This window comes from Erpetoichthys calabaricus, chromosome 6, assembly GCF_900747795.2.
Source record: "Erpetoichthys calabaricus chromosome 6, fErpCal1.3, whole genome shotgun sequence".
Classification (NCBI taxonomy): Eukaryota; Metazoa; Chordata; class Cladistia; order Polypteriformes; family Polypteridae; genus Erpetoichthys; species Erpetoichthys calabaricus.
Window position 1 is genome coordinate 141789332 of NC_041399.2, and position 27886 is coordinate 141817217.

The window sequence follows — 27886 nt, forward strand, 5'->3', positions numbered from 1 at the left end:
AGGGTGACTGGACAGTAAAGGTGATGCATTTCAGCATTTAAGAAATAAGTTTGGTCTCGACAAAAGTGAAGCCAAAATTAAGGAAGGTGTTTTTGTTGGCCCTGAAATATGTGAACTGATGCTTGACAATGAGTTCAAAAGGAAACTGAACTGAATCAGCACCCTCATTCGTGCAGGTTGTCCAGAATTTTCTTATAGCTTACGGGAGCCAGAATGTCACTGAAGATGCATTTTTTACATTCTCATGTTGACTTTTCCACCAAATCTAAGCAATATCAGAGATGAGCATGGGGAAAGATTTCATCAAGATATAAAGGTGATGGAAAACTGAGCATGATGGGTCACTACTGTTGGTTCTTGCAAAGGGAGACGGATGTGCAGTACAAGGGAAAAAGCGAGTGCCTCCATCATTTTTGGGCACGTTGACCTCACTTTTATATTGAGGTAAATTGACATAAATATACTTTAATGTGTCTCTCGTATCATCTTCTGGTTTGTTTTCAGAATAAACACATCAAAACAATTTTGGTGGAACATAGTCCAAACTCCAGATACCGTGTTGTTATATTATATTGATATTCAAAAGTGTCAAAATGTCAATGATGTGTATTTCAAAAACCTGACATGTTAGCTTAATTCCGATTTCATATATGAAATCAGTGTAAAAAACTTTAATGAAGAGCTGCTCTGAAATTCCCAGAAGCAAACAAAAAATATTTTTTTGTAGACCAGTGAAATATTTAAATGTATCTACATTTGGTTGAAGGGGGTTTTATTTCCTTTGCTCATGTAACTGTTGATCTGTATATCACCAATATATTCTTATAACTTAAATTCACAAGCCAAAATGCTCATTCTTTTTACTCACTGTGATTAGTTTAGACTGCCATGACTGTTTTGGTTAAATGGAGCTCACTTCATGCTTTTCTCTCATTTAGACCCTCTCGAAGATACTGTTGATTCGATGTCACAGTCTGCAACAAATTCTGCTGCTGAACTTCTTAAACAAGGAGCAGGTAGGTCTGTTTTTACAGCTGCTGGCACATTGCACAATAGACAGCAGATATAGCAATTGGTAGTGGTCTGCTGTATTTTAACGTGATATACTTTTAATCTTGTTTAGATTACAAAAAAATTATGGCGATGGAACTTTTGGAACTGGTGCTGTGTGAGAAATTATATACACCAAAAGTAAATTTCAAGGTTTAATTTTTCTGAAATGTCTTGTTCATTTCAGCTTGCAATGTCTGGTATTTGGGTTCTGTGGAAATGGAGTCGTTAACTGGCTATCAAGCTGTTCAAAAGGCCACAAGTATGACTCTCGTTATGGATCCTCCCCCTGCTTCCACTGTGGTGCACTTTAAAGTGTCAACTCAAGGAATAACACTCACAGACAATCAGAGGAAGTGAGTGTCTCATTTGTTGTTTTGTATTTTTTTTTTTTTTTTTTTTTTTTTCTGTGAAATAGATTATTGAAAAAAATTAGCAATTTAAATTAAGAGCTATAAATGGATGCACATTTCATATGTAGGTCTTGTAAGAAAACATTGTGATATTTTATTCATAGAATTTAACTTGTAGATTAAATATACAGTGTGTTAAACCTGAATGTTATTAAAAATTGAACATTGCTGCACATAAACGTAAAAAGTAACAACCAAATAAAAATAATTTGAACATAAAAGTCACCTTTCTCATTTGCATAAAATGTTCTGTTTTTGTGATTCTTAAGCATCACCCTCTTTACTGAGGAGCAGAGGGGCAGAAATGAGCACAGTCATGGGTTTATTCTTAACAAAAATATATCTATGACAATCCGTCATGTGAAATTTCTCTTAAGCATTAATTTCACTGAGCATTATTTTGCCTGTAAATTTATTCTAACTCTCACATACTTACTTTTCTATCTAAGCACTTTGATTAGTGAGAAAAGTGCTATATAAATGCAAAGAATTATTATTATGGTTATCTTGTGAAAGAAAAGCAGGTTACACAAACAGTAGGTGAAAATAGCTAGTTTGGGTGTTCTCCATGGAGCACTTAACCCACAACAAGATTGCAAAGTCTCAACAAGTGACCCAGGTTTGTTTTTTGGCAGTGGTAGCCATTGTGTGGGCTTCTTTCTGAGATTCACACATTTCAAAAGCAACCCTAGACTGGAATATTTCTGTCCCTTATGTATAATGTATCGCATCTTAGATAGTAGGCTAGTTGGCCATGATCTCCAGAACTGTGTCTACCGTGTCTGACTCCTTTTTCTACAATCTGGCAGTGGTTCAGTAATTAGCTGGTGAACAGATACTGTTGTTTTTCATTTATGTTAATTAGTTTCTACTTTATTGATGTATTTTAGTAAATCTGTATCTTCATATGTGGTAGTTCTATATGTAGTGAGTGGTATAATATACTCATTTTGCCTTGAACTGTAGTTTGTACTGTTGTATTTCTGAGGTGGCAGTGATAGATTGTGCATCTAGCTCTTGTAAAGAGGATTAGCCGTGTTCTGTTTTGTGTGTTGTATTTAGCCCATTGTTTGACACCCTTTACAAGCCACTCCTACTTGGATAGGGCTCTCTCACTGAAATGCCTTTCCCAAGGTTTCTTCCATTTTTCTTTCTCTAGAAGGGATTTTAAAATTTATTTGGGAGCTTTTTCTTGTCGCCTTAGGGAGTCGAGGATGGGGGGTTGTCAAAAAAACATGACCTGTTAAAGCTCATCATGGCATGTTTTCAAGGGTTGTTATTGGTAATAGCATAGTTAATAAAATGCCTTTTAGACTGTTAATACTTACTTAGGCTTAGCCTTAGGTCTTTGGGCACATTGGGCAGCAAGATGGCGCCATCTTCTCCGATTTGCAGCTACTCCTTCAGCGTCTTGCCAGGCGATGTTGATTTGTTTCAGGTCATCATAGAATGTTCTGCGACATGTGAGCTTTGGCTTTCCTCGTTTCCACTTCCCTTCCAGCAGAATCCATTTCATAGCAATTTTTGAAAGTCAGTATTTGGGGGAAACACTGGATATAGCCAGCCAGCCTCATTTGCCGCTCCACAACAATTTCAGACAGTGGAACTGCCTTCACCCTTCTTCAGACCTCTTCATTGGTAATGTGGTCATGCCACCTTATCTTCAAAATCTGCCTCAGCCATCTCTGGTTGAACACATTCAGCTTCTTATCAGTTCTGACTGTACTTTCAATGTTTCACTAGCATTAGATGGCTGTTGGTGGAACAATGCTTTTATAGAGCTAGAGTTTCATTTCAATGATAATGGTGGTGGTAGGCAAGATAAAGCACATTCTTTCAAAAACTACTGCTGATTTGCCAATTCTACAGTTAATATCAGCTTCAGTGTCACCATCATTACTCACTGTGCTGCCTCCATAGGTCCAATGGTTCAATTTCTGTCTGCTTGACCTAGATGGCCATTGTTGTTTAATTGTCATTACTGTCCTTCATTGTTTTTGTTTTCTCTGTACTGATTCTCAGTCCAAATTTCTCAGCATTCTATTCTAGATCCTATGTGAGCCTTTGTAGGTCTTCATCAATCTCAACCTGTAGGACGATACCATCTGCAAAGTCCGGTTCTTTTAGTCTTGTTTAGTCTTTCCATGGTATTCCTTGGCTGGCCTCCCTTGTTGTTTCCTTGAGAGCAAAGTTGACTGGTAACAAGAAGAGATGAGGGGACAGGATACACCCTTGTCGCATGCCAGTGATGATATTGGAAAAAGTCTGTTCTCCCTGTTTCTGCTGTTAACGCAAGATGTTGACATTGTTGTGGGGAATCACTGTAAGACGTCGTGATGTTCCAGAGGGGCTCCCTTTGAATACTATCAAACGCCTTTTAGAAGTCGATGAAGTTCAGGCATAGTGGTCTTTGATGTTCAATGCACTGTTCAATGATATCTCTGAGAATAAAGATCTGTTCTGTGCAGGAGCAATTGCTACAGAAACCAGCTTGCTCTTCCTATAGTACTGTGCCCACAGTGCAGCCTATTCAGGAGCACGGTGCAGAACACCTTGCCAGGATCAGACAGAAGTGTGATGCCACGATATAGTTGTTACAGCTGAACAAGTCTCCTTTTTTCAGTAACTTCACTATTGCTCCGTCCTGTCAGTTCTGTGGCACCCATTTTTATCATGAACAGCGGTTAATCAATCAGCTTTGTCAGCTCGGTTACTAGATTGTTTCCACAATATTTAAGCATCTCTGTCGTGAACCATCCAGTCCCACTGCTTTGTTATTCTTCATTGCCTTGATTGCTTTAGCTGTCTCTTTCTCTGTGACCTATTCTTAACTTGCATCCAGGGCTGCCTAAGCAGGCACCCAGTTGAAGTTGTAGAAGGCTGCTGGGTCGGCTGATTCAGCATTTCTTGGAAGTGCTCCATCCAGCACTGATCCTGCACCTCTACTGTAACCAGAATCTTTCCCGACTTGTCTTTCACTGGCTCTTTGATCCTGTTAGCCCGCACAATATAGTATAAGGTCTTGGCATCAGTGCGCTTAGCTGTTGCTTCCACCTCAGTGCCTTTCTTATCTAGCCAGACTTTCTTATCAGCATCGCAGCTCCATTTCATATGTCAATCCAAGCCATGATATTCTCTGACACATCTTGCCTACTTTTATGCTGTTCTTGTGCTGTTTCTGTTGCTGTTTGACATTTTACTTTCATCAATAAGCTTCCACGTTGGTTCCTGAATCCACTACTGCCTCTGTGACCCTCTTCTTCTCCCAATTGTTCTTTGTGCACATTCTGTCACTGCCTTCTTGAAGTTTTTCCACTGGTGTTCCAAATCAGTTCCTGCCTCCTTTAACTGGTAGAATCTGTTCCATAGCATTATCTGGTATTGCTTTGACATGGCCAGGTCCTTCAGCTTATCATTCACAGAGGGTTTGATCTTCTCCTAATTGGTGAACTTCTTCAAATGCATCCCTACTTCAGCTCATAGAAGGTGGTGGTAAGAGCCCACATGTGCACCTCTGCACACTCCGACATAAACTAGTGCCAATCTCCAACGCTGGCTGATGCAAATATAATCAAACTCATTGTTGGTGGTCCCATCAAGTGATCTCATGGTCTTCTTATGGATGGCTTTGTGCCAGAAGTAAGTGTTGCCAGTGGTAATGCTGTTGATACGTGGATCCAAGAGGTCCAACAATAGCCATACCTTGCCTGCTGTTCCCTGCGCATTCATGTCAGCCTTTAACAGTTTCACATCATTGCTGGGAATGTTGTTGGAAACTGTCTTGCAGTGGCTCATAGGTTTAATCTTTTTCATCCCCATTTTCCTCTTCAGTTAGTGCATACTGTGGCGAACATCCCGGACACAGACAGGTAGACATGATGTTATCACCACACACACGTTTATTAATCATATTTACTATGCACTGACCCAGTGCTGCAGCACCAATCATCCCTCAAGTCCTTGGCCACAACACAATGCCTTCTAGTCTCTGGACCGCCTCCACTCCTCTCTACCAAGCTTCGTCCTTCTTCCACCCGACTCTTGCCCCTGACTGGAGGGAGGCAGCCCCTTTTATTCACCCCGAAAGGGCTCCAGCTGCATCCTGAGGGCTCGTAGCCACACCCCTGTGTGGCGGAAGCTCCAGCAGTGAAACCGGAAGTCCACCGGGTGTCTCCAATTGTCTTCCCCCCAGCACTTCCCGGTGTGGCGGAAGTACTGAGGTCCAACACTCCCAAGGCATTGGGGCGCCCCCTGCCGGTGACCACGGGCCCCTACAGGGATGAGCTTCCAAGCTCTGTACCCATGGTCCCCACAGCAACCAGGGAGGATGCCCCCTCGTGTTTTGGAGGATCCACAAGCCCTCCTCCGGTCCTCCTGGGCATCCCGGCCGGGCATGAATGCCCGCCGGGCACCACAATACACTTGGATGATGGTGGTTTTCCACCAATAAGCACCCTGGTATCCTTTTTGTCTATCACCATGCCGCCGACTCTGGTGTCTTTCTCTTCATGACCTGAGTAGAGAATTGCTTTACCATTGCTACAGTTTCCCGTTTCAACTCCATCACATTTCACTGATTCCCAAGATACTGAGCTGTGCCATTTTTCCACTCCATAGCGTCCACACGTTGCAATCTTTGTTTTAATTTAGGCACTCAGAATCTGGCACATTGGGATACTAACTTCCTTACAGCTTTCATTAGTGTCCATCATTGAAGAATCTTATCCATTCCCTTTTTCCTTTTCTAAGTTGACTTTCACTTGCTGTTTCTGTAGTGGTTATAGGGTTTTACAGGACTGGGTTGCTAGCCCTGCGCCCAGCCTTCCTCCTTCTGTTTCTCGGCGTAGGACCAGCATCTGCAGAGTTACACTGTTAATAGCTGCTTTATAATTACACCTAAACTAAATGTGATTCCAGATTGAGAAATCTTTAAATAAATAAGACAATCTCTGAATATATTGGTTGTTCATCATGGTTGATATAGAAATTTGTGTTAGAGCAAAACTTGATGAAGGTTTCAATGGTGCATGTCTAAATGCCTATTGTTAGAGTAATAATAATTCATTACATTTATATAGCGCTTTTCTCAGTACTCAAAGCGCTATCCACACAGGGAGGAACCGGGAAGCGAACCCACAGTCTTCCACAGTCTCCTTACTGCAAAGCAGCAGCACTAACACTGCGCCACCTGTGAGAACAAAGTATTCAGGACAAAGACAAAAAAATACAGTATAATGAGGGAGAAGGATAGGACTATGGCTGAATCAATGATAAACTGCAAACGTTGTTAAAGGTTTAAGAAATATGGTCATTGTAATCTATTTATGTATATTTTATGTCTCAGAAATGGGCATATGGGCCCCACAATTGTGAGGAAAGTGTTACAGTGTAGGGACATATGCTCCGCAATAGGAGACAAATTCAAGGGACATGTACTGTCATTAAGCTTGTTTAAGCAGGCTTGGAAATTTGTGTGTATGTATGTATACTCCGCATCAAAGTCACTGCACTTATGTAGTGAGGTGCGTTAGTTTAATCTTGTGATCTTTAAAATAGAAATAAAGAGCTGAAGGAATATACCAGTGAGTACAGTATTATTTTCTGATTAGCTGAGAATTTCTTGCTAGCTAATTTTATCTGTAATATAAAAGATATGCCATGTTTGTCATTAAAGCTGCAGATATTTTACAAAGGCAATGTGAAAGTGTGTGTGCTACATAAATTACCAAGAAAAAAATGATAAATTTTCCTTAACTGGCCACCCATCTTATTTCAGCATATTACATTACTTGTGCCAAACAAGTAAACTTTGCCTACTATTACAGTATATAATGTAACTGCTAAAAAAGCACAAGAAGGGTGCTGGGTGATTATATAACACTGTAAAGTAGATACACAACCCCCACCTCCTATAAATGACTGAAATGTAATTTGTGGATTTAGTGAGGGCGGGCAAAAGCCTGCATTTTTGTCATGTTCCTGCTGCTAGGTATCTTGTTTGTTTTGAAGTCCTGCATTTCAGGCTAAGGCATATTCTGTTCTGCTGCTGGAACAGCTTGTCTTGCTGTTACATGACTTAATGTTTACAGGTAAAATATTATTGGTACTACATACAATCACAATTTTTAAATTCAATTATACTTAAAAAGAAACAAAATAATAACACGACAAATTCTATTTTTTTTGGCACAATGACTGTTTTGTTCTTGCAAACTTTTTGCAAGACTGAAAAACAAAGTTGAAATATTGCATGTTTGAGGCAGTCTCTAAGAGTGTAACATATGGCATTACAATTTCTTTTTAATACCAATTTCCTTTTTCCTGGCATTTGATGCAAGTGTTGAAGTGTTTTGTGCCATACCTTAAATGTTAAATATCAAATTTTGAATGCAAATTACAGCATTTGTTGATCCTTGGACTGTTTTTACTATACATTTATGTAATAAGAACAAGATGATCTACCCACATTACCACAATCTGTTCTTTAAATTAAAAAAAAATATCATACACAAGGAAAATGCAGCTCTCATTTTCAGGAAGTAACCCATGTAATTTAAGGATTAGAACTGGAGTTACTTCATCTGTGTAAAAAAGACATATAAAGCATTTGATGACAGAAATTGCATCAAATTTTAAATTAAGTGGTGATGTTACAGAAAAAATCAGGAGGGTAGGTGTTTGGGAAGGTAGCTTCATTTCATTTTCTGGTATGGCATCAGTGACTATGCTAGGGTTGGTATGTTTGCGGTTGGCAAATGGGTTGATTAACTGCTGAAAGTGAAATGGAAAATGTTTTCAGCTTAAAGATATATTTTTTGATAAACAACTGAATTATTGGCTAACTAAAAAGATTGCAATATGCAAGCTTTCAAAGCAGCTCAGGCCTTTGAGAGAGAGAGTTTATTTGCAGGTTGCCTAAATAAAGATTTGAAAGTTGGTGCCCTGAAATTCATGGCCACAAGAAACGATGGGGATTCATGAAATTTTATATTGGATTGTATGGATCTCATTTATTCACCAAAAGGTCTAAGTTTGCTATGTTCCAGTTAACATTGCTGAATGACATACACACACACACTCATATATACTGTACAGTCAAGACAAAATACCACAGTTTGTCAGCATTGTTGTGTCTCTTAGTTTCTGAAATGTAGTAGAATATAACATAGAAAAAAGACAAGCAAACGTGTCTTTGTTTTCCAAGAAGCTTGTCTCATTGTCATTTTCTTTGTAAATTGCCTGGAGCAGCTATCTTTTTCTAAGTTGCTTAGAAAAGACAGGAGTCTCGGGATCCTCACTGATACTGATCATTGTATAGATGGATAGGACACCTCACCTTTCATACTGTCAATCTTGTTCACTAGCCAGACAGTAGCAGCAGTTACAATTCCTAATCTCCACATGGTGGTTCATGGTGATCTTAGTCCACAGCCCTTGTCATGTCATGTTTTATTTCCTCTTTACTCATATCCTTGGATTTAATATGCAGAATAACAAAAGCACAAACAGTATGCCGTTCAAATTCATTCAATTTCTTGAACGTATACACAGCCTGAATTTAACTGTACATTCTAGACATGACAATAAAAGTTCATATAAACCTTTTTTTTTTTTTTTTTAATATATATTACAAACTTTTCCAGACACACGGTATGCCAGTCAGCATGGTTGCTTAAGGAACTTATCTGAACTTCAGTAGTTTATAAACAAGTAAATTTCTTCCAGTAGTTAGTGAACAACTTTTGATAAACCAAAGTAACTGTAAACTCTGTAATACTCTGTAAAACTGTAAAACTCTGAATATAAATGAAAACTATTATATGGAATATTTAGCTATTAAATGATTACAAATACACCTTTAAATGATATATTTTCAATGTTTTGTTTAAACAGACTCTTCTTCAGGAGACATTATACAGCCAACACTGTTATATTTTGTGCCTTGGACCCTGAGGATAGAAAGTATGTTTTTAATTTTATTTATCCACAGAAACATTTGATTTCCAATAAACTTTTTTATTCAAAAATAATTATGTATTTTCTTTTCTTAAAGGTGGACTAAGGATGGTGGTTTGGCAAAGTAAGTCAATTTTGCCTTTCTAAGATTTTTCCACAGTTTATGTTTATAATATACAAAATATTGCTTCTTGGTATATACTGTTTAGCTACCAAAAGTCAAATTGCAAGTGCAGCATTTTAACCAATTCTGCATTATGCCATTGCACAGAAATAACGGGAAAGTAATACATCCATTTGCAACACCACACACTGACATAAAGACATGTCTGTTGTCTTTATTGTTCCCAACTGACTCCCCTCTTCACAAGGAGGCATAAGAACTCAGCTGTTCTTTTAACTCAGTTTGGAAAGCACTCGATTTTAACCAAGAGCCAACAAAAAAAAGTCAAACACTGGAACTAGAATTAAAAAAAAAAAAACATTTACTCTATAGGTGTTGAAGAGGTAAGTATATATTGGACATATAATGCAACAAGCCTCTTTTATTTACAGTCATATGAAAAACTTTGGGAACTTTTTCCCAAATAATGCATAATAATTTACTCTACTTTCAACAAAAAAGATAACAGTGGTATGTTTTTCATTTCCTAGGAACATGTGAGTACTGGGGTGTTTTCCGAACAAAGATTTTTAGTGAAGCGGTATTTATGAAATTAATTCAAATGTGAAAAACTGGCTGTGCAAAAATTTGGGTACCCTTGTAATTTTGCTGATTTGAATGCATGTAACTGCCCAGTACTGATTACTTGCAACACCAAATTGGTTGGATTAGCGCATTAAGCCTTGAACTTCATAGACAGGTATGTCCAATCAGGAGAAAAGGTATTTAAGGTGGTCAATTGCAAGTTGTGCTTCCCTTTGACTCTCCTCTGAAGAGTGACAGCATGGGATCCTCAAAGCAACTCAAAAGATCTGAAAACAAAGATTGTTCAGTATCATGGTATAGGGGAAGGCTACAAAAAGCTATCAGTTTCAACTGTAAGAAATGGAAGGCCACAGGCACAGTTGCTGTTAAACCCAGGTCTGGCAGGCCAAGAAAAATACAGGAGCGGCATATGTGCAGGATTGTGAGAATGGTTACAGACAACCCACAGATCATCTCCAAAGACCTGCAAGAACATCTTGCTGCAGATGGTGTATCTGTACATTGTTATACAATTCAGTGCAATTTGCACAAAGAACATCTGTATGGCAGGGTGATGAGAAAGAAACAGAGTCGCTTGTTGTATGCAAATGTTTATTTAGACAAGCCAGATTCATTTTGGAACAAAGTGCTTTGGACTGATGAGACAAAAATTTAGTTTTTTGGTCATAAGAAAAAAGCACTTTGGATGGCGGAAGAACAACACCGCATTCCAAAAAAAACACCTGCTACCTACTGTCAAATTTGGTGGAGGTTCCATCATGCTGTGGGGCTGTGTGGCCAGTTGAGGGACTGGGGCCTTTGTTAAAGTTGAGGGTCAGATGAATATAACACAATATCAACAAATTCTTCAGGATAATGTTCAAGCATCAAACAAAACACAGTTCAAAATCTATAAAGGCATTCATGCAGAGGGTACAATGTTTTGAAATGGCCGTCACAGTCCCCTAACTTGGATATCATCGAAAATCTATGGGATGATTTGAAGCAGGCTGTCCATGCTCGGCAGCCATCAAATTTAACTGAACTGGAGAGATTTTGTATGGAAGAATGGTCACAAATACCTCCACCCAGAATCCAAACACTCATCACTGGCTATAGGAGGCGTCTAGAGGCTGTTATATTTGCAAAAGGAGGCTCAACTAAGTATTGATGTAATATCTCTGTTGGGGTGCCCAAATTTATGCACCTGTCTAATTTTGTTATGATGCATATTGCATATTTTCTGCTAATCCAATAAACTTAATGTCACTGCTGAAATACTACTGTTTCCATAAGGCATGTCATATATTAAAAGGAAGTTGCTACTTTGAAAGCTCAGCCAATGATAAACAAAAATCCAAAGAATTAAGAGGGGTTCCCAAACTTTTTCATATGACTGTATTATATTTATTGATTTACATGGACCCAAGAAGACTAAGTCTTGTAAATGTCAAGAGTTTACTGTTCATTTTGTTACAGAATTATAAACATACAGTATTCAAAGTAGAGTGAAAAACAACTACGCAGTATTTTAGATTGTTTATTTGTCTGGTGTATGTATTAATTTAGAGAAATGTGGAAAACCCAGGGCCATGGAGTCGGTGCACCAAACCTTCATCTCCGACTTCTCAACTTATGGCACCTCCGACTCCTTTATTTGTAATTAGTATATTTATTTTGTCGATTGAAAGCACACAACATGCAAGATACAAGGCATTTCATCACTGCCAGCCTGAATGATCAGGATAGATTTTAGCACCCTAACCTGTTAAAAGTTTTTTGTTTAAAGGCTGAAGTGATGTCTTTGTGGATTTTTTATTTATCAAAGAATTTACAAATTTTGATTACCATTAAACATAAGAGAAAAGTGGCAAAATTATAAATGGGCTATGTTTTTACTAAAATGCTAAAAGAAAAAATAGTTTAATTGAATTACTATTAGGGCTGTCAAACATTTCTTCTTCTTCCTGCTCCCATTAGGGGCTGCCATCTTCTTCTATATGTTTCTGTCCTCTGCATCTTGCTCTGTTACACCCATCTCCTGCATGTCCTCTCTCACCACATCCATAAACCTTCTCTTAGGCCTTCCTCTTTTCCTCTTCCCTGGCAGCTCTATCCTTAGCATCCTTCTCCCAATATACTCCGCATCTCTCCTCTGCACATCTCCAAACCAATGCAATCTCGCCTCTCTGACTTTGTCTCCCAACCGTCCAACTTGAGCTGACCCTCTAATGTACTCATTTCTAATCAGATTAAACATCACTATTTGAATATAATTGAAATTTATTTGGAAAATGTGTTATTCAAAGGTAAAGGCTGGCACTCAACTATAAAATAATGCATGTTTGTTTTACCTTGTACTAATTTTGGCACTGTGTTACTCCAGACATGCTTTTCAAAGATGCATTATCTTGCAGATCTGGTTTTACATATCAGCCTTTTCATTATTTTGAATTTTTAGCTTGTTATCTTCAGTAGAAAAACTTACAGCCATACCACTTCACAGCATATTTCGAGACAGTTTTGTCTGTCCCACTGCTTTGCTTTTTAACAGAGCAGTTTTTCAAAGCATGCCTTTTGCACCCTCAAAGAATCATTCTCTTTCATATCCTGCCCCAGTTCACTCCTAAACCTGTAGGTCCTTGCTGTTGTTTAATGGTAACATTTTGTAATTAATGCAAATGAATAATGGTCACACAGTAATTCTGTTGCTTCCCTTTATTATTATACCCATTTAAAAAGTGCAATGTGATGTGACTCTTCATTGTCACCAATGCACATTTAGCTACCTCTGCCAATAAGCTGTTTTTTTTTTTTGTGTATTAAATAAAAATTAGGATTGCACACTTAAAGATCACTACCAGGCAACATTTAGTACACACAGAGTTACTTCTTCTGCGAGACACAAAAAGTTGCTGAGTTAGTGAAAGATAAAATAATGACTGTGTTTAGTGTGTTTAAGCAATTGTGGGTGATTTTGTATGAGCTCCATAGGAGGATTCCAGGGAGTGCTAGGTGTGTCTGGTTCTATCTACTTCTTGATCACATCATTTTGTGTGCACAGGCAATCATGTTTTGGAGTAAGGCTATGTTTTGAAACATCCTTTAATTTTAAAGGTTTCATTATTCACAGAGCAGTGTCATAAGCACTTTGTGCTTTGTATGCACACCACAGGTTAAAAAAAAAAAAGATAACGGAGTAGAGTTGCTTCTGGCGTTTACAGGATTTGAACCGGCAACCTTCCTATTGCTGGCGCAGATATCTAGCCCCTTAGGGTGACCACTCCACCCATCATTAACCTATGTTTGAACATATTGAAAAATAAACTTTTTGTTAATAAAAACAGGCTAATGTGACAGGCCTAATTAGTTTATGTGAAATTGGAAACTTTAATACAATATATGACAATTTATATTTAGTCTGAGTCAGTACATTTTACCGTCTCCAGTAACCCAATAACTACTTTCTGACTCAAACTCCACAATCCTGGGAAAAACAATTAAGCATCTTGTCATTTGTGATTTCAAATTATACAACAGTTCCTCACTTGAAATTATAAGACAGCAGCCTCATTTTGAGTATGTGCTTTACTATTTTAGGACTTATTTTTTGTGTAGTGTGATCTGACTAAATTGTTATGCCAGGTTCTGTTAAAAAAAGAAAACATTGATTGTGAATGTGCCTGTAACCTTAAATATTATCACCTTAGTTTATCGGATAGATTCATTTAAAAGGTGAAACAAAATGTGTCAGAATGTCTACCAGACGGTTTGACACACTTTTACTAATGCTAGTAGAAATTGGAACGCAAATATTTAGAGCCTATTGACCTGATAATATTTTCCCAATTTAATCAATCTCAATCCATTTAGTCCTAGCTCTGGCACCTCATTTTCACAGGTATTCACCTGGCGTGCCTAGTTTCCACTCCTTGTGGTATGTAATTAATAGATTAAAGAAACTATATAACAGAATTCTCAGTTAAATCCATCCATCCATTTTCCTTATCCTCATATCCAGGGTAGAGTCACAGGGAAGCTGGAGCCAATCCAAGCAGTCATCAAATACAAGGCAGGATCAACACCCGAATGGAGAGCCAGTCCATCGCAGGGTGAACACACACACGCCAAGGCCAGTTTAGCAATGGCAATTCACCTAGAGTAAACCTGTGTCAATGTACGTAGAGAGAACTCCACATGGGGAACATCTGGGGCACAAGCCCCAGTCTCTTTGTTGCAACACAGCAGCACTACCATGCCGCCACAGTGCTGCCTTCCTTCTATTAAGCAGATACTTATTTAATTTAAAAATGTCATATGTGGTGATATTTTAAACATATTGGTTTTGAATACATAACTCTATTGCAAGATGCTTACCTTTTTTGAGACAGATGCCTATTTAGTTTCATTGAAACAATATTACTTCAATACATTACTATTATATTTTGCAGCTCAATGAACATTATTTGTTGCTAGTGCTACTGCTGCGTAAACATTTTTTATCGTAGAGTCATGTAGTATCACAATAGATATGTAGTATTGTAATGTGTTCTCCATATCTACCACATATAGTCCTACCCAAGGTTGTGCACAGACGTTTTGGTGGGCCGTGGCTTACAAAGGGGAGAAGGAGCATTTTACTGGTCACGACGTGTTACACTTGAATTCATGGACACAAATTAGTGCCTACTTTTATTTCTGTGTTTTAAATTTCACTGAAAATGTGGATGTAAACAACCAAGGCATTATGAAATATTTGCCAATGATTGCTGATTATGTCATGATAAGAAAACACACTAACCCCCCCCCCCCCCTTCAAAACACTACATATATACTTAATTTTCCTAATATAATGCAACTTACAAGATGACAAAGTAATTAAAGGAATTCCCCATAATTTCAAAAGTGCGTTATTTCAGAGCATTAAACAATTATGCCTCAATGGTACTATCTGAAATTTAGCAGATATGTTTTCTACTTTGTGTAACACCAAACATCTTCTACATTTATACTTTACTGCTTAATCTGAACAAGTTCTTTTATAATCTTTTGAGCTTCCCAGAGTTTTTCATCTCATGCATCAGAGAAACCAATAAAACACTCATGAATTAAGCCAGTTATGTATCTCATAATTAATTTCGTTTAGGCAGTTATACATGATATGAAATGCATGCTGGCTCATCTACTCTTAAAAAATGTTTTACCTGATTCTATATCGACTAAAGAACCAACAATAAAATCATTTTATGTAGACTGTTACAACCTAGAATTCCAAAAAACACAGATGATGACAAAGTGAATTGTCAACATATGACCATACTTTTTAAACAGCTCTGTAAATTGTCATTTTTAAAGTTGCCCTTATTGACTGAATCTCCACTCTCATTATGCCCCATGGTCACTAACTCTTGGCAGCAAAGCTGTGATGTTGCATCTATTAGACACTTGAGAACAGTCCCATTCTTTCTCTGCATTCATTGTTCTTTGCCTCCTGACATCAGGAACCCACAAGATATTGCACTCTCACCCTACCAAGTATTCTTAGTATTGCACTTGCTTTTAAATCCGGAGTTCTTAATCCTTTTTAGAATGTAACCCTTTTTGCTTTTAAAATTTCTTGCTACCTACCTTTCCAAAAAACACTGACAACTCCAGAAAAAAGCACACGTGGCAGTGTGGTGTAGTGGGTAAGTCTTTGGACTTCAAACCCTGAGGTGGTAGGTTCAAATCCTGCTACTGACACCGCAGGACCAATGAGCTAGTCACTTGACCTGCTTGTGCTCCAATTGGAAAGGCAGAAGCAATGTAACCAATTGTTTCATAAATGTTGTAAGTTGCCTTGGATAAATGCATCAGGCAAATAAATAAATGTAAAAGGATGACTCTCTTTAGATAAAATGATTGCACTCTTCTATCGTCGGTTTCAAAGTGTAGCTACCTATTTGCAAATATTTACATAGGTGAGATTCTTGTGACCACCAGCCCTACTCTCCCTACCACACAACTTCAATGCAACCCCCAAGTTAAGAGTCCCTGACTTAAATGCTCCTTTGAATTATGGCTTCTCTTACATGCCCTGTTAAACTTCATAAGAGTTCAGAACCAGCCCATGGCCACACAATGCTGATACCTTATCAGGACTTCATCAGCAGACATGTCTGTTTTGTCAGGTTGTCACAATGTTAGCATCAGTTAGCCTGTTTATCTTACTATCTCACAAATGAAGGATGTGTTAGTGTTATTCAACATCTAGAATCAAATTTTTGGTATTGGCCTACTTTCCTGTTTTGTATTCTTCCCTTCTGTCTTCAAAACTAAAAGAACAGGATTTCTCCAAACTCTGGTCCACGGTGTTTGCATTTCTCTCCCAACTTTACCCCACTAACTTCCACTCCAATGGTCCCAGCTAAACTGTTATGCTCCACAAAATGTGATTATTTGCATCCATCCATCCATCCTCTTCCGCTTATCCGAGGTCGGGTCGCGGGGGCAGCAGCTTGAGCAGAGATGCCCAGACTTCCCTCTCCCCGGCCACTTCTTCTAGCTCTTCCGGGAGAATCCCGAGGCGTTCCCAGGCCAGCTGGGAGACATAGTCCCTCCAGTGTGTCCTGGGTCTTCCCCGGGGCCTCCTCCCGGTTGGACGTGCCCGGAACATCTCACCAGGGAGGTGTCCAGGAGGCATCCTGATCAGATGCCCGAGCCACCTCATCTGACTCCTCTCGATGCGGAGGAGCAGTGGCCCTACTCTGAGCCCCTCCCAGATGACTGAGCTTCTCACCCTATCTTTAAGGGAGAGCCCAGACACCCTGCGGAGGAAACTAATTTCAGCCGCTTGTATTCGCGATCTCGTTCTTTCGGTCACTACCCATAGCTCATGACCATAGGTGAGGGTAGGAACATAGATCGACTGGTAAATTGAGAGCTTTGCCTTACGGCTCAGCTCATTTTTCACCACGACACACCGATGCAGAGCCCGCATCACTGCGGATGCCGCACCGATCCGCCTGTTAATCTCACGCTCCATTCTTCCCTCACTCATGAACAAGACCCCGAGATACTTGAACTCCTCCACTTGGGGCAGGATCTTGCTCCCAACTCTGAGAGGGCACTCCACCCTTTTCCGGCTGAGGACCATGGTCTCGGATTTGGAGGTGCTGATTCCCATCCCAGCCGCTTCACACTCAGCTGCGAACCGATCCAGAGAGAGCTGAAGATCACGGCCTGATGAAGCAAACAGGACAACATCATCTGCAAAAAGCAGTGACCCAATCCTGAGTCCACCAAGCCGGACCCCCTCAACACCCTGGCTGCGCCTAGAAATTCTGTCCATAAAAGTTATGAACATAATTGGTGACAAAGGGCAGCCCTGGCGGAGTCCAACTCTCACTGGAAACGGGTTTGACTTACTGCCGGCAATGCAGACCAAGCTCTGACACCGATCATACAGGGACCGAACAGCTCTTATCAGGGGGTCCGGTACCCCATACTCTCGGAGTACCCCCCACAGGATTCCCCGAGGGACACGGTCAAACGCCTTTTCCAAGTCCACAAAACACATGTAGACTGGTTGGGCGAACTCCCATGCACCCTCCAGGACTCTGCTAAGGGTGTAGAGCTGGTCCACTGTTCCACGACCAGGACGAAAACCACACTGTTCCTCCTGAATCCGAGGTTCGACTATCCGACGGACCCTCCTCTCCAGAACCCCTGAATAGACTTTTCCAGGGAGGCTGAGGAGTGTGATTCCTCTGTAGTTGGAACACACCCTCCGGTCCCCCTTCTTAAAGAGTGGTACCACCACCACCCCAGTCTGCCAATCCAGAGGCACTGTCCCTGATGTCCATGTGATGTTGCAGAGACGTGTCAACCAAGACAGCCCTACAACATCCAGAGCCTTGAGGAACTCCGGGCGTATCTCATCCACCCCCGGCGCAAATTTCAAAATGTACAGTTTCATAAATTAAAAACAGCAGCAATACGCAGACCTTACTGGAATAATTTCAACAGTTGCCTGCCTCACAGAATACGAATCCACAAAGATCTTAGGGGTTCAAACAGCAAAAATAGTGTATGAATAAATAACTTCAATGACAGCCAATCAGGTACATTTAGTATCAACTTTTAGTAGTTTCTTTTAGCAGGTATGAAGGCTTGTTGACCACTAGGCTTTCATGGTTTTGGTTTCCATAGAAATCCATTGAAGCTTTAGGTGAGTCCATGGGCATGTCTGTTTACAGCCAAAAAGCAAGTTGCAGCTTCACGTCTTTTACTGTGATGCACTTGCTTAAGAAAATAAAGAGTGCCCTAGTGTAGTGATGCACTAGTTAAATGGCACAATTTATTTTGATGGATAGTAAAGAGATGCCTACTTAGCTTTAACAAGGCCTATTTCTTACTGTTTTTTTCTCTGCTTCTTACAAAAAAGAAAAAAAAAATAGGAGTTTCACATTCCTAATGGGAGAAATGGACACTTGGGCCATCTGGGGCAGTGAAAGGGCAGGGGCTTGAGCTTGAGCCACTGCAACCACTCTTTTGTGCCAGTCCCTGGTTCAACCAGCACAATTTTTACATGACTCAGAGATTTCATCCCATTTCTGAATGACTGGCACTATGATGAAGCTGGACATTCCCCAAAAAAGAACCCAGAAATATGTCTTTGTACTTTATCCAAGAAACAGCAGAAGCTTAATGGGGTTCTTGGGCTCTGTCATGAATATACTCTACATGGCAGTAGGCCATAATATAATTACACCTGTGACATTCCTTGAGATTGCTACAGCCCCTCTATATGAATGGGGTAGGCATTTTTAACTCTGTTTCGTTAAATAAACCGTCAGCATTTCATCTTTGAACACCTATGAATGTGCAACCATGCATACAGGCAAATTTTGAAGTTAATTTAAATTTTAAGTAAATGCCATTTACTGCTTATCTGCATATGTATCTGAGAAGATTTTCTCAAGTCCAGTACACTTGAAGTGAACTGTGTATGTTGTATCTAATAATTCAAAATAAATATTTTGACAAGTATTAATTTTCACTTAATTATTATAGCTAACGCAAACCAAAATCTGAAACTTTATTGCTTTTTAGAGCACAATTTTAACAATAAACTAAAACATTTTTTTTATCTTTTGACGTGAAGTGTATATGTTCACATTTGTCTTTTTCTCTCCTTTTCTCTCTCCATAGAATTTTTGGATTTGTGGCAAGAAAGCAAGGAAGTGCCACTGATAATATATGCCATCTTTTTGCGGAGCATGACCCGGAGCAGCCAGCCAGTGCCATTGTCAACTTTGTGTCCAAAGTAATGATTGGGTCACAGAAAAACAAATAAATCTGATGAACATACCACCCAGGATTTTTTGTTTCTTTTTATTTGTAAAACAAAAGGACAGTGTGTTTTAAAGAAGATGGTTAACGGCTGAAGAAGATGGTATGTGTAAAGTCAGTTATTTGAAAGAGTCTGAGGTACAAGAGACAGAAGAAAGTACGTGTTCTGCATCATGTCACTGCACAGAGTGTTCTTTCACTTCACACGGTTGAGACAAAGTTATGTTTTATTAAGGTGAAGGGAACCTGGTGAGGTTTTTATTTGTTTCATGTGTTTGGTTTATAAAGACAACAGGTTGATTCCAGATGATTAAGGATTTTTAAAATATACTGTAAATTGTATTTATTTTCCAATATTTGTATTGGCCTGCTGCCAGTAATTATTAGTAGTAGTTGTTTTTACTAACCATTCTCATTTAAACCAACATTTTCTCCCTCACGGTCACTAAATGCGAAAGTGAACACTCCAGCACACCTTTTATTGTCAAATGCAATAATAATCCATTCTTTTGACAAATGTTTTGTTGGAGGTGGATGGAGCAAAACTGAGTTCTATCTACTTTTGGAAATTCTATGCAACAGTAATCAGTGACAACAAGTAAAACAATAGTCTAAGATGAGGACCATATCACCTATAATACTGTATTTGCTTATGTTACTAAAATATTGTACCTTGAATTAAAAAATAACAAATACCTAGTTCACAGTGTCATGTATGTCTATGCAGAAATATACATATTTTCACATAAACAAAAACCAAGAAAATTGTGCAAAGGCATACTATGTTAGTGAAAGTAAAGTCTCTAATTGAGTGATATGACTTTTACAATCATCCGTGTGGCTGTAGGCAAGGGTTTTTTTTTTGTTTTTATATATAACTGCAATGATTTTGCAACAGTAATGTTTAATAAAAGGAACAGATGTTGTAAAATTTACTATGCACCCCTCTTAAGCTAGAGAATGGCTTTGAGCCTCTCAAACTCTTTCTATCTTTGTGTTGATTACCTGGGCATACGATTCTACATATCTGGTAAGGACATTTGCTGCTATCGGAAATGAAGCAACTGTGCTGCTGAAAGTACACAGTCTTGCTTTGTTACCAGCCATTGATTTTGAACAAATCATAAGGTAATGAATGATAAAAATAAATTTTATTTTAAAGAATAAATTACATTCAGTAGTGATAGCCTAGGGCCAGTGCAGATAATAATTCTATCAAAACCTAATGCTGAATCAACAGGAACATATTGTCTGCCTAAAAATCCATTCCCGTTAGACAACTATCATTTTGTGTCCTGTTATAGCAGCGCTGCACACCTGCCATGTTTTTCAACAAAATATGAGAATACATTTATTATAGCTGTGTAGATAATTTGAGACAAAACTGAATGAGACATGAAATCCTTTTCATGCCAAAGAAAGAGTTCTACAGCACTTTCAGCTGTAATATAACAGAAATTTCTACTTAAATACAGTATATTCATGTTTTAGCAATCACAGTATCGTGATATATTTGTATTGTTATGATCTACAGTGTTAAATAAAAATGCTACAGAATATGTTTATGAACATTTTACTTTTATTTTAAACTGTATTTTCAATGTTTATAAACTGTATTTTATTCTAAACACATTGTTCTTTATTGTGTAGCTTGTCTACTTTTGAGCCTTCTATATATATAAAAGACAATACTTTTTTACATAATATGTAAATGAATGTTCTGTAATTCTTTGTATAGTCATTTTCTCTATTCTTTACCGACTTTATTCTGATCATAATAAAAGTATGATAAACAAAAATAAATACTCTTTTCAAATATTTAATAAAATGTCTTTTATTGAGATTTGACTATTGAATATTAATTAATGTTGATAGAGACCTAACAAAACACAAGAGGTGTGATATACTGGGTGGTTATACTGCACAAGTGCCACTGTGTTTCCCCGAAAATAAGACAGGGTCTTATATTAATTTTTCCTCCAAAAGACGCGCTAGAGCTTATTTTCAGGGGATGTTTTGTTTTTCCATGAACAATAATCTATATTTCTCTCTATTCATAAAAAAAAATCTTGGAAGGAGACGGTACGTGATTTTCTTGGAGACACTTTAACGACCCACAAGACAAGGCAGTGAGACAAAAGGACAGCTGCTGCACAGGCTTTTAAACGTTTGACACACAGCATGACAGCAGTAACACAGCGGCTGATCTGACCGCGTCTCTTTAGCGTACATTCAGCCCCCCCTTCACAACACGAGCGGCAGAGATATGAAGTGGCTGGTGCGCAGCGCGCCCCAGGGGATGGGTAAGTGAAGCAAGCCAGGGGCACAACCCCCTAGTGTTCTGGAACAAAAATCTACATTTATTCAAATACAGTCATATCATCTTCTGGAATATCATCATAACTCTCCAAACCCCAAATTCCATTATGAATTTCTTGCAACTCCATTTCCTTTAGAATAATATCCCCCAATCTCTCATGTCTAGCAATAGAGCTTTCCTTAAATGAGCATCTCTTGTCCATGTAGCCTGCATGTAGTGCATTCGGATATCCAACTTCTTCTCTTTGCAGAAAGCAATAAGATTTTTGCCCTGGGACTCCTCCACAATTCCTTTCTTGTACTTGACAGAATAGCTCTCTCTTTTTGCACTCATTATGTCGGGGGGGGTCAAAATACCGATATTATTTCCTGTCCATCTGTGTACATACGATAGTGGTAGGCGTTTTATCGCTCATCCAAAGTCGCCTGCTTAACTAAGGCTTATTTTCGGAGTAGGGCTTATATTATGAGTATCCTGAAAAATCTTGCTAGGGCTTATTTTCGGGGAAACACGGTAGCTATTTTGCAGTACAGTATTTGTATTTTCCTCATACATTATTTAAAGCGGCCAGGCATATCACAAGTCCTAGTGCGCTGCATGGGCTACTGCCGATTGTTGGAGATCGTGAAAGTCAGAACTAATACTTTATTTTTCTGGTACTTATGAACATCACATAATCTGAAGTGATTTTAAAAAAGATCCAATCTACAATACAAACTGCAAACCTTGTTAAATTGTTTTTTGTAAAGGTATCTTAGTCTTCGATAATTAAGTGTAACTGTAGAGCATACAGCAGATTAACCCTGTGGTCGTATTGTTGATTGTTAATCTTTTTAAGACCAAAAATAGTACAGTTGCATAGTGGAGACAGAAATGGGCTACATCAGTGAGGAGCTGCTAAAGGACAAAAATTTGTTAAAAAAAAAATTATGTCAAAATTGCAAGGAACAGAGCTTAATAATGTAATTAAGGAAGCAATTTGTTTACTGATAGCTCAGCTCCACTATTCAAACGGTCATCAAGCAGATGTGTTTCTCTGTGGTAATTGAAACTGTTATTGTTACTTAATTCTCATTTTGTAAACATGATAAGAAATTGCAATTTTTAGATTAATCAGTGAAAACAAAAGTAATTTTGCCATGCTTAAAAAAATAGTGTCATTTCAGAGAAGTCCAGATTCACAAGCATAATGAATACAAACACGAAACAAATGGTCTAAATCAGGAATGAACAACATCGGTCCTGGACGGCCACAACGGCTGCAGGTTTTTGCTCCAACCCAACCCAGCTGCTTATTTAGAAAACGGTTCTTCCCAATAATTCAGTTTCATGGCTTTGTTGAGTGTTTTAACTCTGTAATGTCAGGTCATTCTCATTTTGTAGATATTTTTTCCTTTCCAAGGATATCATCCATATGATTTGAAGCCTAAAACAGATCATTTTCAGTCTGTCACATTTGTCTATTAAGTGTTTTATTAAATCAAACAGTGCATGATGAACACACACAGATGTAATTGGAAAAAAGCTAGCTGGAGAACTGTTGGCTGCTTTGTCTTTTACATCTTATTGCTAATAAGGAGCAATTAAAACACTGAATGCAGCAGTTTAAGATTGAAATAAGCAATTAAGATTGGAGAACCTTAACAAGCAAGACCACTAAAATGAAGCATCAAAATGTCACTTAAGCAATATGTGCTTCATCAGCAATAATTGAGTTCTCGTTAAGGAACTGGGTTGGAACAAAAACCTGCACATACTACGGCTCTCCAGGACCGACATTGCCTACCCCTGATTTAGAGTCTACTTTAACAGAAAGCGCAAAATTTACACAGGACATACAATACACATAAAATGAACTTATGTGACATTAATGCAAGAGAACAAAAATAATGGCAGAACAGTGCCCACAGAAATGAATACTGGGTACTGAAACTAAAAAAAAAATAATCTAAGAAGTAAGTTGAATAATACTATGATGAACAAAATATTCTTCATGCGCTACTTGCAATAAGAAATGACCAATGAATGAAATACATTTTTAAGCTAAGTTTTATAAGAGAAGAAATGAATGCAATGTCTCACGCTAAAGTAAAAAGTTTGCTATTTTAGACTAGAAAAGTCAGGTGTCCAAAAGACCAAACTTCTGGACACAATGGAATTTTATCAATAGTACTGAAAGAAATTAGAGGGGTTTTTTTTTTCCAAATGGTGAATGACTTTTGCAGTCAATTCATAGGGAACTAACATTTGTTAATTGAAACCTTGAAAATGTACCTACAGCCCACAAAAAAGACAAACAACATTCCCCGTGTTGATTATAGTTCAATAGCCTTCAGTTCTACATGTTGACAAGTAAACTAATCTATTGTCAGAAATTAACATATACTGTGTGTTATATGGAAAAACGTGTAATATGAGGGACACGGACCAGAGTTAAGTTACTACTCAGTTTTCACCTTCAGATCAATTGCAGTACAGTAATCCCTCCTCCTGCAGCACAGTTTAAACTTTTGAAAAAGAGACAAATGTTTGTTTGCAGTGTTTGAATAAAGTTCCTGTCTCTCTACAACCTCCTGTGTTTCTGTGCAAATCTGTGACCCAAGCATGACAATATAAAAATAACCATATAAACATATGGTTTCTACTTCGCAGATTTTCACCTTTCGCGGGGGGTTCTGGAACGCAACCCCCGTGATGGAGGAGGGATTACTGTATATATATATAGATAGATAGATAGATAGACCCCTGGGCAGGCGCTACGCACTAGACACTCCACGGATCTGCCGTTCACGTATGGCGAGGCGGTTGTACAATTTAAACAGTGTGAAAAGACGCCATATGGGCGCCGACCCAACACAGACAGACACCGTGAGGCACATGTAAAATAAATAAACTTATTTTCTTCACCTGTGGGGCACGTCTTCCCCATGTCCCACAGGCACAACACAGTCTCAAAAGACCCACCAAACAAACAAAACACCACCACAAAAACTCTCCTCTCCTCTCCGCAGCTTCGTCTCCCTCCTCCCACCTGGCTCCTTGAGTAGTGGCTGCAGGCTCCTCTTATAGCCCACCCGGAAGTGCTTCAGGTGGTAATTAGGCTGCACTTCCGGGTGTGGCTGCATCACAGCCCAAACACGCTCATTAAGTCATTCTGCTCCCCCTGGTGGTGGCCACGGAGCCCAAAAGGCATGAGCTCCAGTGTTCCACGATTGTGGCCCCGATACCACCCAGTGTGGCTGCCACCAAGTGTTCCGGGGAACGTAATGAGCCTCCCATGACAGCTTCCCCGGATTCAGTGCCAAAGGGGCGTCCCGGCCATCTGTCACAAGAGATTATTTTCATGAGAATTGTTACATATGCATAATAGAACTAACTATTTTACATTACAGTGAGTAATTAACCATAGTAAAACATAATAAATTGAAAGTAAATTATGTTTCATGTTGCATTAGAGGTATTTGTTGCGTTATATGTTTTTGTACTGTTTGGCTTTGAAATTAACACACAAATACTTTTTCAACTTACACTTTTACTGAAAAACTTAAGTAAAAACAATTTTTTGCATTAAATCTTTTTGAATTAACTCATTCACATACTAAAAATAAAGATTAATTATCTGATTATTGCTCTATATTATTTGAAATCCATTCTCTGTCTTGTGTGTCGAATGAGCAAGTTGTTTCAGAAGTTTGTGATTAACTACAAAACACTGAGTCAGCAGTGCAGTGGTTTGTGTGATCAATGATCCCCTGAGCGATGTTGTCGGGAGTCGTGTACTGCTGGTAGGGCCACCTAATGGCAGTGTCTGAGGTGAAGTCCAAAGACTGACTCCAACTCTAAACCCCCCCCCCCCCCCCCCCCCCACCAAAAAGGTGCGTCTCATCATGCTATTGTAGGCTTAATACCAGGAACAAAAGTGAAGCAGTGTGATTGATGATTGCGCACCCTCAGTATCTTCTTCTGCTCGGACTCTTTCTTCCATACATATTTGGCTTTCCTCCCACAAGTGTACACACAGTGGGAGGGGTGCCAGATATGAACAAATGGATGGACAGCCATGGCATTATTTAATCTACACTCGGAGGTCAGGTCCTTCTGAGTAGTAAAATAAGTAGTCAAGTGGGATCATTGTCATGTGACAAGACTAACATCCATTAAATACAGTAAATTCTGAAAGTATTCAGACCCCTTCACATTCTGCACACTTTATTGTGCTGCAGATTTTATTTTAAAACAGCGACATTTGCCATTTTTTGCCCATCAGTCTAACCCCCAATGATAAAGTGAAAACATGTTTTTATAAAGCTCTGCAAATTTTAAAATCATTAGAACAATTTAGACAAGAATAGGCCATCCAAACAAAGCTCACCAGTGCTATACACATAATTCTTCTAAATAATATCCAGACTAGTTTTAAAAGTTCCTAAAATCCTACTGTTTACCACACTGCTTGGTAACTTACAGTATTCCAAGTCTCCATGGTTCTCTGTGTAAAGAAAAACTTCCTCATGGTTGAAAGAAATTTTCTCTTAACAAGTTTCCAACTGTGTCCCCATGTACTACCTCATAACTCAAATCTCTCATTTACTTAGGTATTCAGACCCTTTGCTCTGGCACTCCATATTTACATTTACATTTATTTGATTAGCAGACTCTTTTTTCCAAAGTAGCTTATAAAAGAGGTAAACAATCGAGTAACTTTAGGCTGGGCCTGTTTGTTCAGCAAGTGTAGTAAGACAGGTAACAAAAGTTGATTGCCACAAGTGAAAAAGATGTCATAACTAATAAATATAAAATCATAGATTATAATCAATAAAGCAATTAAACTTAAATTAACCAAGAATATAAAGTATCACAACACCACGTTTTTTAAATTTTCAATTAGACAAATATTCATAGAACAGATGGGTTTTCAGTTGGTTTTTGAATACACAGAGGGATTCAGTAGTATGGATGGAGGTGGGCTGCCTATTCCACCAACTTAGAATCACACAGGAAAAGAGTCTGGAATGAGAGTTGATGACACTTAGATGAGGCATCACTAGACACTGTTTCCCTGGCAGACCTGAGTGGGGGAGAAGGAGCATAGCACTTCACCAGTGTCTCCATAACTCAGGTGCTGACCCATTGACTACTCTGTAGGCAAGCATTAGGGGTTTGAAGTTAATGTATGCTGCTACAGGGAGCCAATGTAGCAACCTGAAGAGAGGAGTGAGATGTGCCAGTCTCCGCTAGTTAAATAGGAGACAGGCCACTGCATTCTGGATCATCTGCAGCGGCTTGATAGCACATGAGGGTACTCCTGCCAAAAGCAAGATGCAGTGGTCCAGACGTGATTAGACCAGAGCCTGGACCAGAAGTCTACAGCATGAACCTGCATGAACGAGAAACAGTAGAAACAGGGTCAGAAAAAGACAGCTGATCATTAATCACCACCACAAGGTTACAAACTGATCTAGCTGGTGTTACTGACAGTGAGCCAAGCTATACAGTGCTAGGGAGCTGAACAGACTAGCTGGTGGGGATCACAAGAAGCTCGTCTTTTGCCAGGTTGAGCTGTAGGTGGTGGTGGTCCTTCATCCAGACTGAGATATCAGTAAGACATGCAGAGACTCTAGCCGATATCATAATGCCTCCGGGGATAACAACAAGTACATCTGTATATCATCTGCATAGCACTGACAAGAGAACCCATGCGATTGGATGATGGAGCCCAGCGAGGTGGTGATAGATCAAGTGTTGATGTTTTGAGAAGTAGACTTAGAGCGTGTTTGAAGATGGTAGTAAATGTGCCTGAGCTGAATGAGGTGTTAATGATGTGTGTAATTGTGGGGAATAATAGAGGGGGAAATGGCCTGAAGGAGATGTGAGGGGACAGGGTCCAGTGGACAGGTAGTGGGGTGACTGGAGGGGAGGTGAGAAATATCACTGGGAGAGAATGTGGAGAATGCTGGGTGTTGCTTGTAAGGAGGTATAATGGGTGGCAGCGAGGGTGAGAACTGACTGCTGACGGTAGCCACCCTATCCTGGAAGAAGGTGGCAAAGTAATTAGCAGACAAGGAGGTTGGGGGAGGAGGGCTAAAAAGGGAAGTGAAAGCAGAAAACAGAGAGCATGTAATTCTA

At 39.0% G+C, this 27886-nt stretch overlaps 1 protein-coding gene across 4 annotated transcripts in view; it reads left to right on the plus strand.

Moving 5' to 3' along the window:
• Nucleotides 1–21281, plus strand: part of LOC114653573 (tensin-3-like) — a 358125-nt gene extending 336844 nt beyond the window's left edge. For all 4 annotated transcript variants that reach the window (XM_028803965.2, XM_051929076.1, XM_028803964.2 and 1 more), the window contains 5 exons: nucleotides 939–1016; nucleotides 1238–1406; nucleotides 9357–9425; nucleotides 9517–9543; nucleotides 19300–21281. In XM_028803965.2, the coding sequence (XP_028659798.2) occupies nucleotides 939–1016; nucleotides 1238–1406; nucleotides 9357–9425; nucleotides 9517–9543; nucleotides 19300–19444 (488 nt within the window). In that variant the 3' untranslated portion in view covers nucleotides 19445–21281. The remainder of the gene's footprint in view (nucleotides 1–938; nucleotides 1017–1237; nucleotides 1407–9356; nucleotides 9426–9516; nucleotides 9544–19299) is intronic.
• The last annotated feature ends 6605 nt before the right edge of the window (nucleotides 21282–27886 follow it).